The sequence below is a fragment of the Stegostoma tigrinum genome, chromosome 11 (genome assembly GCF_030684315.1).
Source record: "Stegostoma tigrinum isolate sSteTig4 chromosome 11, sSteTig4.hap1, whole genome shotgun sequence".
Lineage (NCBI taxonomy): Eukaryota > Metazoa > Chordata > Chondrichthyes > Orectolobiformes > Stegostomatidae > Stegostoma > Stegostoma tigrinum.
This window is the reverse complement of record NC_081364.1, coordinates 48,294,675-48,310,284: the sequence shown is the minus strand read 5'-3', so window position 1 is coordinate 48,310,284 and position 15,610 is coordinate 48,294,675. Positions and strand designations below refer to the sequence as shown.

At 41.2% G+C, this 15,610-nt stretch overlaps 1 protein-coding gene across 4 annotated transcripts in view; it reads right to left on the bottom strand.

Annotated features, from left to right (window-relative positions):
* The window catches only part of thoc7 (THO complex 7), a 28,598-nt gene extending 13,326 nt beyond the window's left edge, over positions 1 to 15,272 (bottom strand). The window contains exons 1-6 of one of the 4 annotated variants that reach the window (XM_059649937.1): positions 15,173 to 15,266; positions 12,822 to 12,945; positions 10,253 to 10,609; positions 9,726 to 9,843; positions 3,265 to 3,392; positions 1,420 to 1,506 (exon numbers count right to left, since the gene is read on the bottom strand). In XM_059649937.1, coding sequence (XP_059505920.1) covers positions 1,420 to 1,506; positions 3,265 to 3,373 — 196 coding nt within the window. In that variant the 5' untranslated portion in view covers positions 3,374 to 3,392; positions 9,726 to 9,843; positions 10,253 to 10,609; positions 12,822 to 12,945; positions 15,173 to 15,266. Of the gene's footprint in view, positions 1 to 1,419; positions 1,507 to 3,264; positions 3,393 to 9,725; positions 9,844 to 10,252; positions 10,610 to 12,821; positions 12,946 to 15,172 lie in introns of all 4 variants that reach the window. The other 3 variants (XM_048548277.1, XM_048548278.2, XM_048548275.1) reach the window with 3 other exon arrangements.
* Positions 15,273 to 15,610: the final 338 nt, after the last annotated feature.

Sequence of the window (15,610 nt, the reverse complement as noted above, 5' to 3'; positions counted from 1 at the left end):
AAAGGAATAGAAAAAGTAGATGCATAAAGGATATTTCCACTAGATGTATGATCTAGCCTCAGCATAAAAGGCAGGCAGTTGACAAGAAAACTTTTCAGTCAGAGGGTGGTAAATCTTTGAAATTCTCCATCCAGAGAGCTGAGGAAGGTCAGTTATTAAATAATTTCAAGACAAGATTTATACAATTAAATGTAAGGCCTTGCGTAGTGTTGTAGGACAGGCAGACTCAAGGGTTCAGATACAAAATTCTTTGAAGTTTGCACCACATAAAGATAGGGTGGTTAAGAACACATTTGGTATGCATGCCTTCATCGCTCAGATCTTTTAAGTAGAGGGGTTGGAACGTTAAGTTGAGGTTGTACAGGAAGTTGGTGAAGCCTCTTCTGGAGCACTATATTCTGTTCTGGTCTCCATTACAGGAAGGATATTAAGCTGGAGAGGGTTCAGAAGAGAGTTACCAGAATGTTGCTGGGAATGCAGGAATTGAGTCATTAAGGGGAGGCTGGTACTTTTTCCGCTGAAGCATAGGAGGTTGAGAGGTGACCTTGTGAATGTTTATAAAATAATGAGAGGTATAGATATGGCGAGTGGCAAGTATCTTTTCCCTAGTGTGGGGCATTTCAAGACTGGGGGGCATATTTTAAGGTGAGTGAAGAAAGATTTAAAAAAGACATCAGGACAATTTTTTACAGAGAGAGTGGTTCATATGTGGAATGAAATTCCAGAAGAAGTGGTGGATGTGGTAACAGTTACAACATTTAAAAGACATTTAGATAGGTATATGAATAAGAGATGACAAGGTGCAGAGCTGGATGAACACAAAAGGCCAAGCTGCATCAAAGGAGCAGGAAAGCTGACGTTTCCGGTCTAGACCATGCTTCAGGAAAAGAATTTTTTTCCCTGAAGGGTCTAGACCCGAAATGTCAGCTTTCCTGCTTCTCTGATGCTGCTTGGCCTGCTGTGTTCATCCAGCTCTACACCTTGTTATCTCAGATTCTCCAGCATCAGCAGTTCCCACTATTTCGGCGACAAGTATATGAATAAAAAATGTTTGGAGGGATATGGACCAAGTGCAAGCAGGTGGGACTAGTTTAGCTTGGGATTATCGTTGACATGGACTAGTTAGACCGAAGGGTCTGTTTCCATGCTATATAATTCTATGACTAGGACTCCTTGACTATGAAAATGATTGATACATTTCTAGTTACAAATGACATCAGGGGGTATGGAAACAGCATGTTTTGGGAGAGGTGGCGTGATTTGATTGAATGGCCTACTCCGCTCCAATATTCCTTCAAATGTAAACTGAAATCTTAATATAGATTCTCCAGGTGCCTGCGCTGATTTCTTCGATCAAACCTCTTTGTTCAATAAGACAAACTGTTTGAATCACGTACAAATGAACGGTACAAATATTACCTTGACGATTTTTCCGAATTCGTTTTGCTTGTAAAATCTGTTTCTTGCATTCTGAGATCTTGTCATGTGCAGCTGCAATGTTACTTTCTGAAAATAACACAATTTTCTTGGTAAACACAAATACAAATCTTGCACTCAGAAGGTTCTCATCAGAAATGTTCCACTCTACTCAAGGCCATAGTAAAATGGATTCTCTTTATTTCGAATATATTAACACACTGCATTTGTTAGCAGGGTATTTCTTCAGAAGTATTTGGCACATGCTTTGAACTTTCACGAACTATCCAAATGTGGAAGCATGCATGTTCAAATATTAAAGGAAAATGTTTTAACTGTATGATAATAATGGTCAGCACTGACTACTGTAATTATGGCCAAGTACCCTGAAAGCTTCAAGATACATTTTCAAAAAAAACCAAACTTACCATTAAGCAATATTTTCTTTTCTTTCCTTCACCTACCCTCCATAATGTTTTCTGCTCTCCTTTGCTAAAGATGGTAGATTGCACTTGATACATTTCAAGGACCATTAGCAATCCTCTGTACAAGTTACTATGACTATTGTGGATTACAATAAGATAGTACAACCCTCTCACATTTCCACTCAAATATATCATTCAGGTTCTTCTGCAGAATTCAAGTGATGATAACCAATAGGTCAAACTGCTTTCTGTGCATATGAGCATGGTGCATTATCCTCCTGTAAAGGCTCTGTAGCCTTTTACATGGTCAATCACACCATCTTCACCCAATGCGCTCCTCTATGATTGATAGGGTGCTCTTTCTCACCTACCCAATTATAACTGGAAGATTTTGACAATGGCTTCTCTTCCCATTCCATTTTTATGTCACCTCATGAATCATTTTTACATACTGTCCTTTATTTACCCATGATGGCATTATCCAAACTTGAGATCAGCTTTCACATCTACACTTGCAACTCACAACTAGCTGTCATTTAGCCTTGGATCAGGTGCTACTTCCTTCAGCTACACAGTCATTCATTTTGCTCGTAAAATCTGTTTCTTGCATTCTGAGATCTTGTCATGTGCAGCTGCAAAGTTACTTTCTGAAAATAACACAATTTTCTTGGTAAACACAAACGAAGTCATTGTTTCCAACGCTTGCCACAATGACTTCATCCCCATTCTCGGACAACTGCTTCAAACTGAAACTGACGTTTTTTGGCCTCTGCACCACACTAACGCTTCAGCCAAGCTTCTAATTTCATATCCTCAACATCACAAAGAGCATCCATTTCCAAGCCTGTAATATCTATCAACTCTGATATTGTTTCAGCCCAACTCCTGCTAAAACCCTCATTTGTTTCTTTTTCATTCCAGAAGGAATTATTATAATGCTTTCCACACAGGTCTTTCATCCCAATAATCAACTTATTCAAAGCTCTTGTGCCATTATTTAATTCTGCAGCAAATTTCAAAACCCATCATCTGTTCTTCCTGAACTGCACTGGCTCCTACTCCCTCAATGCCTCAAATTTAAACTGCATCCTCTTGTTAAATTTCAATAACATGACCCCTCTGCAACCTTCTCAAGTACGACAACTCTGGTCCAATCTTTGAACTTTCATCCAGTTTTGTTTAACTTTAAAAATTATGTAATAGAGTACTGCAGAAATAACACATGCAACGGTCCTGAAAGGTTCAATAACTTAATTTTGATGTAGCAAATGATGTTTGCATTACGCTAATTAAATACGGTCAGATCAAAAGTACAAGAAATATGTCTTTCTGAACAGTAATCCTATAAAAAGCTAATCAGTACCACATATTTACCATTACAAATATACAAATTTTACCATATCACAGTTAAAATTTTTCTTACCTATGTCTTTTGAGATTTTCTCATAGTTCAGCATTTCCCTCAGGTTCATATCATACACAAGTAATGTTTTTCCCATGGAAAATTCACACTGCCCCAATGTACCAAGCATACGCTGGTGTTGGCTATACCTAGAAAATAGTATAACGTATTATTATAACTGTCAATTTTCATCCTGACCAGCCACTGAACAATGTGCTCATTTGAATCACAGATGGCAACTGTCACTGGAAATTCCAGAAGCACAATTCATATCTCACTCCCAGTAGGAGGTCAAAGCTCAAAGCAAAACTCTTTTTACTTCATAGTATGTACATTTTACGAGTAGCTAAACCAAAGGAAACCTGAGGCTTGATCAATGCAAAATTACTTGGAGGCTACAGTGGTGCCCACTTGAGCAAGTATACCTCAAGTCAAGGAGTCAGCATCACTGGCAGAAAATAGTTCAAAGCTGGTCAGAAAAAGAGAAAAGTAGCTAAACAACTCAAACTATAACTAAGTATAAAAAGTCACATGCATGTTTACTTGTTATAGCTCTCCCCCACCACTGAACTCCCACCAGAATCAACATCCTTATTCCACAATTGTTTCCTAATAGCAATGTTGTTTTCTACACAGGAGACAGAATATAAAAGAAAGGGATTTTTTGTTACAGTTGTATAGGTAATTGCTGAGATCATATCTAGAGTACCGCGTAGTTTGTCAACTTATTCAAGGATGAATGTAACTGCATAATAAATTAGAAAGAAGATTCACTCAACTGATTTCCAGGATGAGATGGCTACTTCCAAAGAAAGACTGGATAGGTTAGGCTTCTGAGCAGAATGAAAAGTGATCTAATTGTTACACAAGATTGAGAGGGGGTTTAATTGGGTGAATACTAAAGGGACGCTTCCCATCTGGGACAGAACTGGAATTAAGAGTCATAGTCAAAAAATAAGGGTTCGTCTGTTGAAGACAGATAAGGATACCCTTGTTTTCCCCTCTCAGAAGGTCATGAATCTGAGGTATTCTCTTGCCCAGAGAACAGTAGAATTTGTAATGATTGTATTTTTGACTAATGAGTCAGAGGGTATCAGGTAGATGGGAAAATATGTGAGGCCACAATCAGACCAGTCATGATCTTATCAAATGGCAGGTCCCATGGGTCAAATGGCCCATTCCTATTCATAATTCATATGTTCATAAAATTGATATGTTTCATTTTTGAATTCGTGACATACACACTTCCGTTTGGTGTTTGTTAACAACACGGTCAAATTGCTATGACCAGTATTGTGATTAATGTTTTAAGATCGTGTTAAATGATCAGTTCCAAGTGAAGTACTTAAATGTTTAAAACACCAAGCCTCAGTACAATACTTTTATTTGTACTAAAAGAATTCACAAAAGTAGCAAAATTAGTAGAAAACTTATTTCAAGGCCCATTTCAAATAAGGATGTTAAGACAAAAATAATCTAATAAAAAGACAAAATGATCATCCTCAAAACTGTTACTGCATAAGATTAAAATCTACATCGAATTCAAGAGTTTAATGAAGGAAGTCAATAAATCTAGCATAATTAAAAGGTAGTCACATCTAACAAATGTAATAAATCCATAAATCCATGTAATAAACCCGCAGACAAGGGTGGCGCAGTGGTAGTATGGCGCACTGACCTCTACATCGCCGAGGCCAGACGCCAACTCTCCGACACCACCTCCTACCGCCTCCTCGATCATGACCCCACACCCGAGCACCAAACCATCATCTCCAACACCATTCATGACCTCATCACCTCAGGGGACCTCCCACCCACAGCCTCCAACTTCATTGTTCCCCAACCCCGCACGGCCCGTTTCTATCTCCTTCCCAAAATCCACAAACCTGCCTGCCCTGGTCGACCCATCGTCTCAGCCTGCTCCTGCCCCACCGAACTCATCTCCACCTATCTGGACTCCATTTTCTCCCCTTTGGTCCAGGAACTCCCCACCTATGTCCGTGACACCACCCACGCCCTCCACCTCCTCCAGGACTTCCAATTCCCTGGCCCCCAACACCTCATATTCACCATGGACGTCCAGTCCCTGTACACCTGCATTCCGCATGGAGATGGCCTCAAGGCCCTCCGCTTCTTCCTGTCCCGCAGGCCCGACCAGGCCCCCTCCACCGACACTCTCATCCGCCTAGCTGAACTCGTCCTCACACTCAACAACTTCTCTTTTGACTCCTCCCACTTCCTACAGACCAAGGGGGTGGCCATGGGCACCCGCATGGGCCCCAGCTATGCCTGCCTCTTTGTAGGTTACGTGGAACAGTCCCTCTTCCGCACCTACACAGGCCCCAAACCCCACCTCTTCCTCCGGTACATTGATGACTGTATCGGCGCTGCCTCTTGTTCCCCAGAGGAGCTCGAACAGTTCATCCACTTCACCAACACCTTCCACCCCAACCTTCAGTTCACCTGGGCCATCTCCAGCACATCCCTCACCTTCCTGGACCTCTCAGTCTCCATCTCAGGCAACCAGCTTGTAACTGATGTCCATTTCAAGCCCACCGACTCCCACAGCTACCTAGAATACACCTCCTCCCACCCACCCTCCTGCAAAAATTCCATCCCCTATTCCCAATTCCTCCGCCTCCGCCGCATCTGCTCCCACGATAAGACATTCCACTCCCGCACATCCCAGATGTCCAAGTTCTTTAAGGACCGCAACTTTCCCCCCACGGTGATTGAGAACGCCCTTGACCGCGTCTCCCGCATTTCCCGCGACACATCCCTCACACCCCGCCCCCGCCACAACCGCCCCAAGAGGATCCCCCTCGTTCTCACACACCACCCTACCAACCTCCGGATACAACGCATTATCCTCCGACACTTCCGCCATTTACAATCCGACCCCACCACCCAAGACATTTTTCCATCCCCTCCCCTGTCTGCTTTCCGGAGAGACCACTCTCTCCGTGACTCCCTTGTTCGCTCCACACTGCCCTCCAACCCCACCACACCCGGCACCTTCCCCTGCAACCGCAGGAAATGCTACACTTGTCCCCACACCTCCTCCCTCACCCCCATCCCAGGCCCCAAGATGACATTCCACATTAAGCAGAGGTTCACCTGCACATCTGCCAATGTGGTATACTGCATCCACTGTACCCGGTGCGGCTTCCTCTACATTGGGGAAACCAAGCGGAGGCTTGGGGACCGCTTTGCAGAACACCTCCGCTCAGTTCGCAACAAACAACTGCACCTCCCAGTCGCAAACCATTTCCACTCCCCCTCCCATTCTCTTGATGACATGTCCGTCATGGGCCTCCTGCACTGCCACAATGATGCCACCCGAAGGTTGCAGGAACAGCAACTCATATTCCGCCTGGGAACCCTGCAGCCATATGGTATCAATGTGGACTTCACCAGTTTCAAAATCTCCCCTTCCCCTACTGCATCCCTAAACCAGCCCAGTGCATCCCCTCCCCCCACTGCACCACACAACCAGCCCAGCTCTTCCCCCCCACCCACTGCATCCCAAAACCAGTCCAACCTGTCTCTGCCTCCCTAACCGGTTCTTCCTCTCACCCATCCCTTCCTCCCACCCCAAGCCGCACCCCCAGCTACGTACCAACCTCATCCCACCTCCTTGACCTGTCCGTCTTCCCTGGACTGACCTATCCCCTCCCTACCTCCCCACCTACACCCTCTCCACCTATCTTCGGTCCGCCTCCCCCTCTCTCCCTATTTATTCCAGTTCCCTCCCCCCATCCCCCTCTCTGATGAAGGGTCTAGGCCCGAAACGTCAGCTTTTGTGCTCCTGAGATGCTGCTTGGCCTGCTGTGTTCATCCAGCCTCACATTTTATTATCTTGGAATCTCCAGCATCTGCAGTTCCCATTATCTCTAATAAATCCATTTGATCATTTTAAACCAGTGGATAAGCATAGTGCAATGCATGGGGGAAGGTGGTGAAAAAGATACCTAATTTAAAATAAAACCTTATTTTACAATGGACTCATATCAGATTTTAAAATAGCTGCCAACAAACACAGGATGACCAAATTGTCTCCTTCCAGAATTTTCAACAAGTACCAGGACAAAACCAAATTCATCACCTCCTGGAATGTGACTCTCCTTGTACTGCATGGACTTTCCAGGCAGGGCAATACAAGGTCTAATAGTTGAGATGTCCACCTCAGCTAATTCTATACAAGAGATAACTGAAACCTGTTATAGCTTGACTTGGTTCAACAAAACACAACAGATTCTGACAAGGGAACATCAAAACCACCTGGTTAGCCAAGTATCTCAATCCAAAGCACAGTACTGTGATTGAAAATACCAATTTGTTTGAACCACCTTCAATCATCCAGCTGTGATTTTTGTTTGTAAAAGTTAGCTGACACTTGCCCCGATCTCAAGATTTCTCAAAAGTCTGATTTTGGGAAAGAAAACTGTGTTTGTCTGAAAGGTAAAGTCATAGCTTATAAATATTACACCTTTTTTCTGCAATTTAACTGCTTGAGTTCCTGTGGAAGGGACTACTGTGCACAGCCAACTGTAAAACCCCAAGTAATCATTTCTGAAGAAGGGTCCTGCCCCAAAACGTCAACTTTCCGGCTCCTCTGATGCTGCCTGGCCTGCTGTGTTCCTCCAGCTCCACACTGTGTTATCTCTGACTCTAGCATCTGCAGTTCTTGCTGTCTCAAGTAAACATTGACTTATTGGACTCTCTAATTCACGTGAACTATTTCAAAAATACTTCATCTTTAGTAATTTGCTATTTCTTTCTTGGATCAATAAACGTATGAATACAGGCATTCACTTGCATCAACCCTTTCCTCATTTAATCAGTTCTTCCTTTCAGTCAATCACTAACCTTCTTTTCAGTTTTTTTGCTTCCCTCTTTCCCTCTGTAAAAATAAACAATTACATTGCTAATATTTACCAGTTCTGAAAGTGGCACATCTATCTAAAATGTTAACTCTGTTTGTCTCTCATTCTGCCTGACATACTGAGTATTTCAAGCACTTTCTGCTTTTGTTCCTGGGTAGTCTACTTAAGTTAAGAATACTGGGGAAGAATCAGGGGACTTGTGAATCAATTAAATAAACATCTGACCTGACAGAAGGTACTCATTTTTAAAGTCAGTGTTTGAGATAACAATTTACAAATTCATTGCAAGCAGTTAAGGAAGAGATGAGGTGTAGCCAACATAATTACATTTGGAAAGCAAGTGAATATTGGGGAACATTTCCCCAGCAACTTCTGTTTTTTTTTAAAGGAACTTCTTTGACGGCCTTTAGCCATCAGAAGAATATCCCATAGGTTTTTTCTTTCCTATATTGGTCTGTAACCTTTTCCAGGAAATTATGCAGGCGATTTAACAATGAGTGTCATGATGCATAGCAGTTGTGCCACAATACGAGAGAGGGGCCAACAGCATGGGTTCAATTCCCATATTGGCTGAGGTTACCATGCAGGTCCCACCTTCTCAACCTCTCTCCTCTCTTTGGGTGTGAGGACACTTGGGTTAAACCACCACCAGTCACCTCTCTCTAGAGAGAAGCCCTGTGGTCTGTTAAGACTATGGTAACTTTACTTTTATACCACAATAATACAGGCATGCACCAGCTGATCTTCTCCTTTCGTTGCTGTTTGTGTGTACAGACAAGTTCTTCGTTAAAATCAGATAACTTAGAGAAACACTGGATAATATGAGCTACTCTAAATTCAGGAACCGTTAACATATTAAGAATTTGTCACCCAGCACAACAGGTTCATAATCATCATAAAGGCAGATACACAATTTAATGCACAATGGGAGAGAAAACTGTTTGATTCATTACTCCAAATTAATGATAGCAGCATTGATTAGCTGAAATAAAAATAGAAAGCACCGGAAAAACTCAAGTTTTTTTTAATTACGTGATACCAAAGTGCCAGTAGTTGTCAGCATAAATAATAGAATATAAAACATTCGCCAGAACACTGAAATACTCTACTTATGCCCTTTCCTAATATAAATTTGCTTGTGAATCAAGATCAAGCCATCCATGGAGTTCTATTTTCATTCTTTTGACAATCAATTAGATCAATACAAGGAGACAGTTCTTTTCAGAAAAGTATAATGTTTTTACTAAATAAAAACCAGAAGAACTGCGGATGCTGTAAATCAGGGACATAAACAAAATTGCTGGATAATGTTTAAACTCTTGTAATACTGGGTGAATTACAATTTGACTGCATGAGTTATGGATAAATATGTTTTAAATACTGCAGAGATTACAAAAATAATTCTTACCAATAAAAACATACAAAATGAATGTGGCATTTAAATTGAACAAATACAGTTAATTGCCTATCATACTTCTGATTACACACTCGGCATTAAGCATAAACTTCTAACAATTGTGTCTAACATATTATACCCTTTCTGTATGTGGTCCTCTTACTATGAGATGGACCTCTCGATTAAAACTAATCACATACCCCTCCTCTTGAGATCCTGAATTACACCACTTAATGAAGCTTTTCAGCAGTAGGTTAATGCGTCGATCATCTCCAGCGCCATCTCCATCAATTAGAAGCCGCTTACGTATAACTTCATCTAAAATGGAATAAATGAGATGGTCATAATCTCTTTTTCCAATCACATTGGTTTCACTTCACTCCAAACACTTCTAATAATTGAGTTTTTTTTAAAATCAGTAAGGTCTCATCATTGCCAATACATCATTTATAAAATTAACTACAGAAGTCTGCATTGTTATTTTTCATGACTGCATGATTCTGGCATGCTGGGATTAAAATATGCTATTAGGATTTTCAAAAGCAAGAGTCATATCAACTACAAGTTATTGTATCACAAGGGAAATTTTAATTAAAAACCATCCATATTTACAGCAGACATATTTAGCATTTACTTCCCATATCTACTTAAGTTCCTCAAAGGAAAATTCCAATTGGGAACATTTTTTTAAAAAGCAGTTTAGACCATGGGCACAATAGATGCTTACCTACATGCAAGGTTAAGCCAAGATAACGGTATACATAGAACTAACTTGGCTAAATTGCTTGAAAGAACAGCACCAATCTAACAATGGAGAAGGCATTACAAATCCATTTCTTCCACAGCCAAAGGAAAGAGGTACATCTTTTTTCCAACTTTTATTCCAATGGGGCGGCATGGTGGCTCAGTGGTTGGCACTACTGCCCGAGTTCAGTTCCAACCTCAAGCGACAGTCTGAGTGGACTTTGCACATTCTTGCCCTGCCTATGTGGGTTTTCTCCGGGTGGTCCAGTTTACTCCCACAATCCAAACACAGATCTTTATGGGGCACCACCAGTCACATCCTGCCAATTTGAGTACCTACCTAGTAGGTTGTGACAAAGGAATTATGATTAGAAAGGAAGATTTTATCCCAAGTTGGCATGAGTATGTTTCTGACTGGGACAGATACATTATTCATTAATTATTTCCTGCACATCTCAGTTCCAATTCCAATTACAGGCTTGAATGTCCCTTGTTTTAATAAATTTTTTTCATGAAGCACTATTTAGTAACACACAGATTTGTATATGATTTCATGAAATACATTGGAAGCATGGCAGTATCATTTTTTTTGTTCAGCTCCAGTCTTAAATGGGATTAAACCCACAACTTTGAGTCATTTCAGACTCAGCTAACAATTCAGCAATCCCTGAAACACCTGACTAAAACATTTCTTAAAAGAATAAAATACAATTTTAGAGTAGTAATACCTGTAGATTAACTGCAAAGCAACCATTCCAGCACTAAAAATTAACTTTTAGAAGTGTGGAGTTTAATTCCATTAGGTTTTAACGCTTGTTGGAGATTTTGAACAAAAATTAGAACTGTAATAAATTTTCCTTGTCTAACTTTATTCTAGCCTAATCCCCCTAATTTCCCCTGAACTTCAATTTCTGTATGATTTGGCTTACACTTGCTGCGTGCTTTATTAAGAATTCTTCAATTTAACTGGTTAAGGAGTTCCTTGTCCCGTTCACTCAAGTGCCAGACGCTCCTAAAGACAGCTCTGCATTGATTTGTAACCCCAACAAGAGCCAGTGAGAAAGCCAGAAACAAGTGTACATATAATGAATTCCACCACTGTTCATTTCTCACTGATTGCAAAATCAGGGGCAATGCGCCTCTAAGGCAGTCCTGGGGTTGTGAACAGGTTCCAATTACAAGTCAAGTTTGGTTGCAAGTTAATATGTATGCAAGTCAGAACGCAATGCAAGACAATATATAGCAGCTGTTCATAAATACAGGAAATGTTTGTATGTCACATAAATAAAATTACAACCCTGTATGGGTTTGTGATAGTAAGTATGAGCAATTGAAAGTTGAATGTTCATAATTCGGGACTTCCTTCACCATCAACAAACAAAGAAGCACCGCTGAAGTTGAGTATTGGCGATGGTGCAGATGAAGCAGACAATGTAAAAGTACAAGCACATTTGAAATCAGTAAGTATACCCTAATTAAATAGCAAAACTGGGAAAAGAAAGTCTAGGTCAAGAGTGCTTGACTGAGAAAAAAAATCAAAAGCTTCAGAGCATTTTGTTCAAATTAAATTGAAAAAAGATTGCTACCGAAGTAGGCTTACATGCGTAATAGGTCAAATGACAAAATGTGTGACAGTGAAGGAAAGAATTACAGGGATACAAAATATATATTTTGCTTCAGTTATTACAGAAGAGGTGAATACAAGGAACTAACAAAGATTGTTGTAGAACAGTTAACATAAGTTGACCTATTTCTAACAGCACAGAAACTACCTATTCAGCCCAATGTTTCTGCTCCATTAAAGCTTCGTTCTCACCTATAACCTTACCTAAAGGCAGCACACCCTCAATATGACGTTGGAGCCTCAGCTTGAATTGTGTTCAAGCAGGATTAGAGGAGTTTACAATGCAAAGAGAAATAATGCTTAAATTACTCAGATTTAATATGAACAAATCACATGATTTACATCCTGAGCAAAGCTAAAGAAAAATGTAACTGAGAGTCACAAAGACTGTGACTATGATTTCCAAAATCTTGCAGGAAACATTAACAGCACAAGAGCAAAGCAGTCAAATAATGCCTCTCTTCAGCAGAATGGATTGAGAAACGCCAGGAAAATTACAAGCTATCTATTTTCACTTCAGTTCTTAGCAAACTCATGAAGCCTACAGTAAAGGTTGAAATTAACACGCATCTGAAAAAAAAAGCAAACACCCAACATTATTGCTAGTCAGCAAGTACTGCTTGATAAATAGGTTTGATAGGCAAATTCCAATATATAAATGATGTTCATGAATGCACACATGGTAATTCGTTGCCACACTTTTTTTTAAAGTTACAATGCACCTAAGTGGCACTATAATTCAGCCATCAGGTATCTATTATATCTGTGCGTCATTATACTGCCAGTCTGGCCACACCACAATTTGAAAAATAGCTTATCCTTGCTTTCACGTTTCTCAGTTTTCCACCTCTCCCTGTGTCTACAACTTCTGCCAGAACTACAATCCTATGAGATCTCATTATTTTTCCGTATTCTGCCTTATGCACACCTGATTTTAATCACTCCACCCTAAGCTCTGGAATTCCATCCGTAAACCATTCCAACTCTCTCCTCCTCCTTTAAGATGCTCCTTAAACTTGGCATAAAATCAAAATAGCACAGCTGCTGGAAGTCTGAAACAAATACAGAAAAAGTTAGAAACACTCAGTATGTAAGGCAGCAGAGAAGGGAAGAACTGGAAAATGTTAGAATTCCTTAGAACTTATCTTTTAAAGAAGCATTTGGTCACCTGTCCTCATACCTTATGAGCTTTGGTATCAAATTTTGATAATGCTCCTGTGAAGCACCTTAGGACAGTTTATGATAAGTATAATAAAGTTCAAAAGTGACAAAACTCTGTGCAGGAGGGAATCTTAAACATCTGAATTTGCATCATAGATTTAGTGCATATGAAGTTCAATTCAAAAGTCTCTAAATAGTTAACTGAATTATTTGGTGAGATTTAAACTTTTGTCAATGATCTTTTTACAGTTAAGACTAAAATAATTCAACATACTTGATATATCAGACATTAATAGCACCTTTATGGGGAAAGGGTAAAAAGGAAAGATGGTTTGGGATCTGAAGATAGTTAAGTATGGAGGAGGTTGAAAGGTGATCTTTTGGAGGTTTGTAAAATCACGAGGAGTATAGAGATAAGGTTAAATGTAGGTATCTCTTCCCTGGGTCATGCATTTCAAGATTAAGGTGCATATTTTTAAAGATGACAGGGGAGAGATTTACAAATGACATGGAGGGCACTTGTTTTAAAAACACAATAGGGTGGTTCCTGTGTGGAATGAACTTCCTGAGGAAATGGTGAATGTGGGCACAAATAGAACATGTAAAAGACACTTAGGTAAGTACATGAATAAGAAAGGTTTGGAAGTATATGGGCCAGGAACAGGCAGGTGAAACTGGTTTAGTTTGGGATGACTTTCGGCATAAATTGGTTGGACCGAAGCATCTAGTTTTTCGTTTTCGTGCTGTACGACTCTATGAATCTATAACACATCTCTAGATGAAGAGTAGACATTTTAAACAACCTGTTCAATCATGTCTGGGACAGGTGGGACTTGAAAGCAGGTCTCCTAACTCAGTAGTACAGGCACTACCATTGCACCACAAAAAACCCTGCTTAAAAGCGTAACATACCAACAGAGCTATCTGGGTTCACTTGATGTCGGGTATGCTGACATCCAGAGTGTGTCAGCTATTTAGTTAAAAGTAATTACTGCACTAAGGTATAGCAAACAAATAAAAGAATCAGCAAGTAAAGATCAGAATCATGAAGTTATTCCCAGGGGTGATAAGAATAGGATTTTGAGCAAACAATGCACAGTCTACTTCATTAGGAATAATTTGTAGAAGGTGGAGGCAAGATGGGGAAAATACTAGACAAGTCCAGCCTCAAGCATTTGCATTTGGTAACAATAGGATAAAGAGTGTCAGAAATAATGCAGTCTCAACAGAAGGTGGGAAATGATGCTTATCTTTGCCAAGCATAGTTGTACGACCAAAGGTTTGAAAGCAACCAGCTGGTAAGTCATGGCCAAATGCAAATAGATATTGACTAAAGTGAAGACAAAGTTTTTTTTGGCTTTGCTAACATTAAACGTGGAGTACATTTTGGCCACGATGAGAAGCAAGAGCCTTGAGATCAAGGGAAGAACGTGAGGAGTAAAGGTGACATTGACCTATGTATGGAAATTGTCCTCACACTTCTCGGTTATAGTTCCACAGAGCAGTGTCTGACCAATTTCTGAAGAAGGGTCTAGGCCAAAATGTCAGCTCTCCTGCTCCTCTGATACTGCTCAGCCTGCTGTGTTCATCCAGCTCTACACCTTGTTATCATGGATCAAAGAAGGATCGGGGAAGCTATAGACGCCATCATCAAGCCATATCAACTCCGCCCTTCTCGTAAAGGCTGGGACAGATCCTTCTCTTCCTGTTGATTGTAAATGTTTATTTGCAAAGTGCGGGTGTCAGGGATAGGTCCAAAGCAGAACAGAGTGAAGGGCCCACTGACCATATCCTCTGCTGCTCCGCCCTCAGTTACTGATACTTTGTTCTCTGGCAAGGTCCCTACTCCACTCCCACCTCTGCGAACTACTTGGTCTCTTTAAAACTCCATCACATAACCGACTGCCTGTGGGTTTAACCGGAACTTAATCAGAATCATGACCCGAGGATCCAGCCGGCAGAGACCCGGGCTCCACCAGCACGGACCGGCTGAAACAACAACGAGCCGATTCAACACGACAATCGCACCGCTCCCCCAACTCAGTGCCCGAAAGCAGGGTCCAGGGCCCAAGCCTCAGGTCCAGGCAGCGCACAACTAGGAAAGGAAACAGGCCCTACCATCAGTGACCGACATGGCGGCTCCAGGCCGAGCAAACATCCGCGGCGCACCAAGAGGCGGGGTCAGAGGTTTGGGAGGTGGAGTCAAGGTATTTGGGGGTGGGGGGTTTCGGGAGGCGGAGTCATGTTGACGTAGAGATCGGGAGGCGGAGTCCGGGGGCGAGTGGGGAGTGGAGGTATTTTATTTATTATTATCGTATGTCGTGCAGGTAGATCGTACGACAAGGGTACTGGACCTGAGAGGAATACAGTATTACGGCTGTAGAGAAGGCGCACAAAGAGAAAGGTCAACATTAAATTTGAAAGGTCCATTCGGAGTCGAATAACAGCAGGAAAAAAGCTGTTCTTGAACCTGCTGGTACATGTGTTTAAGCTATTGTATTTTCTGCCTGACAGAAGCAGTTGGAAGAGGTTATAACCAGGGTGGGAGGTCGCTTT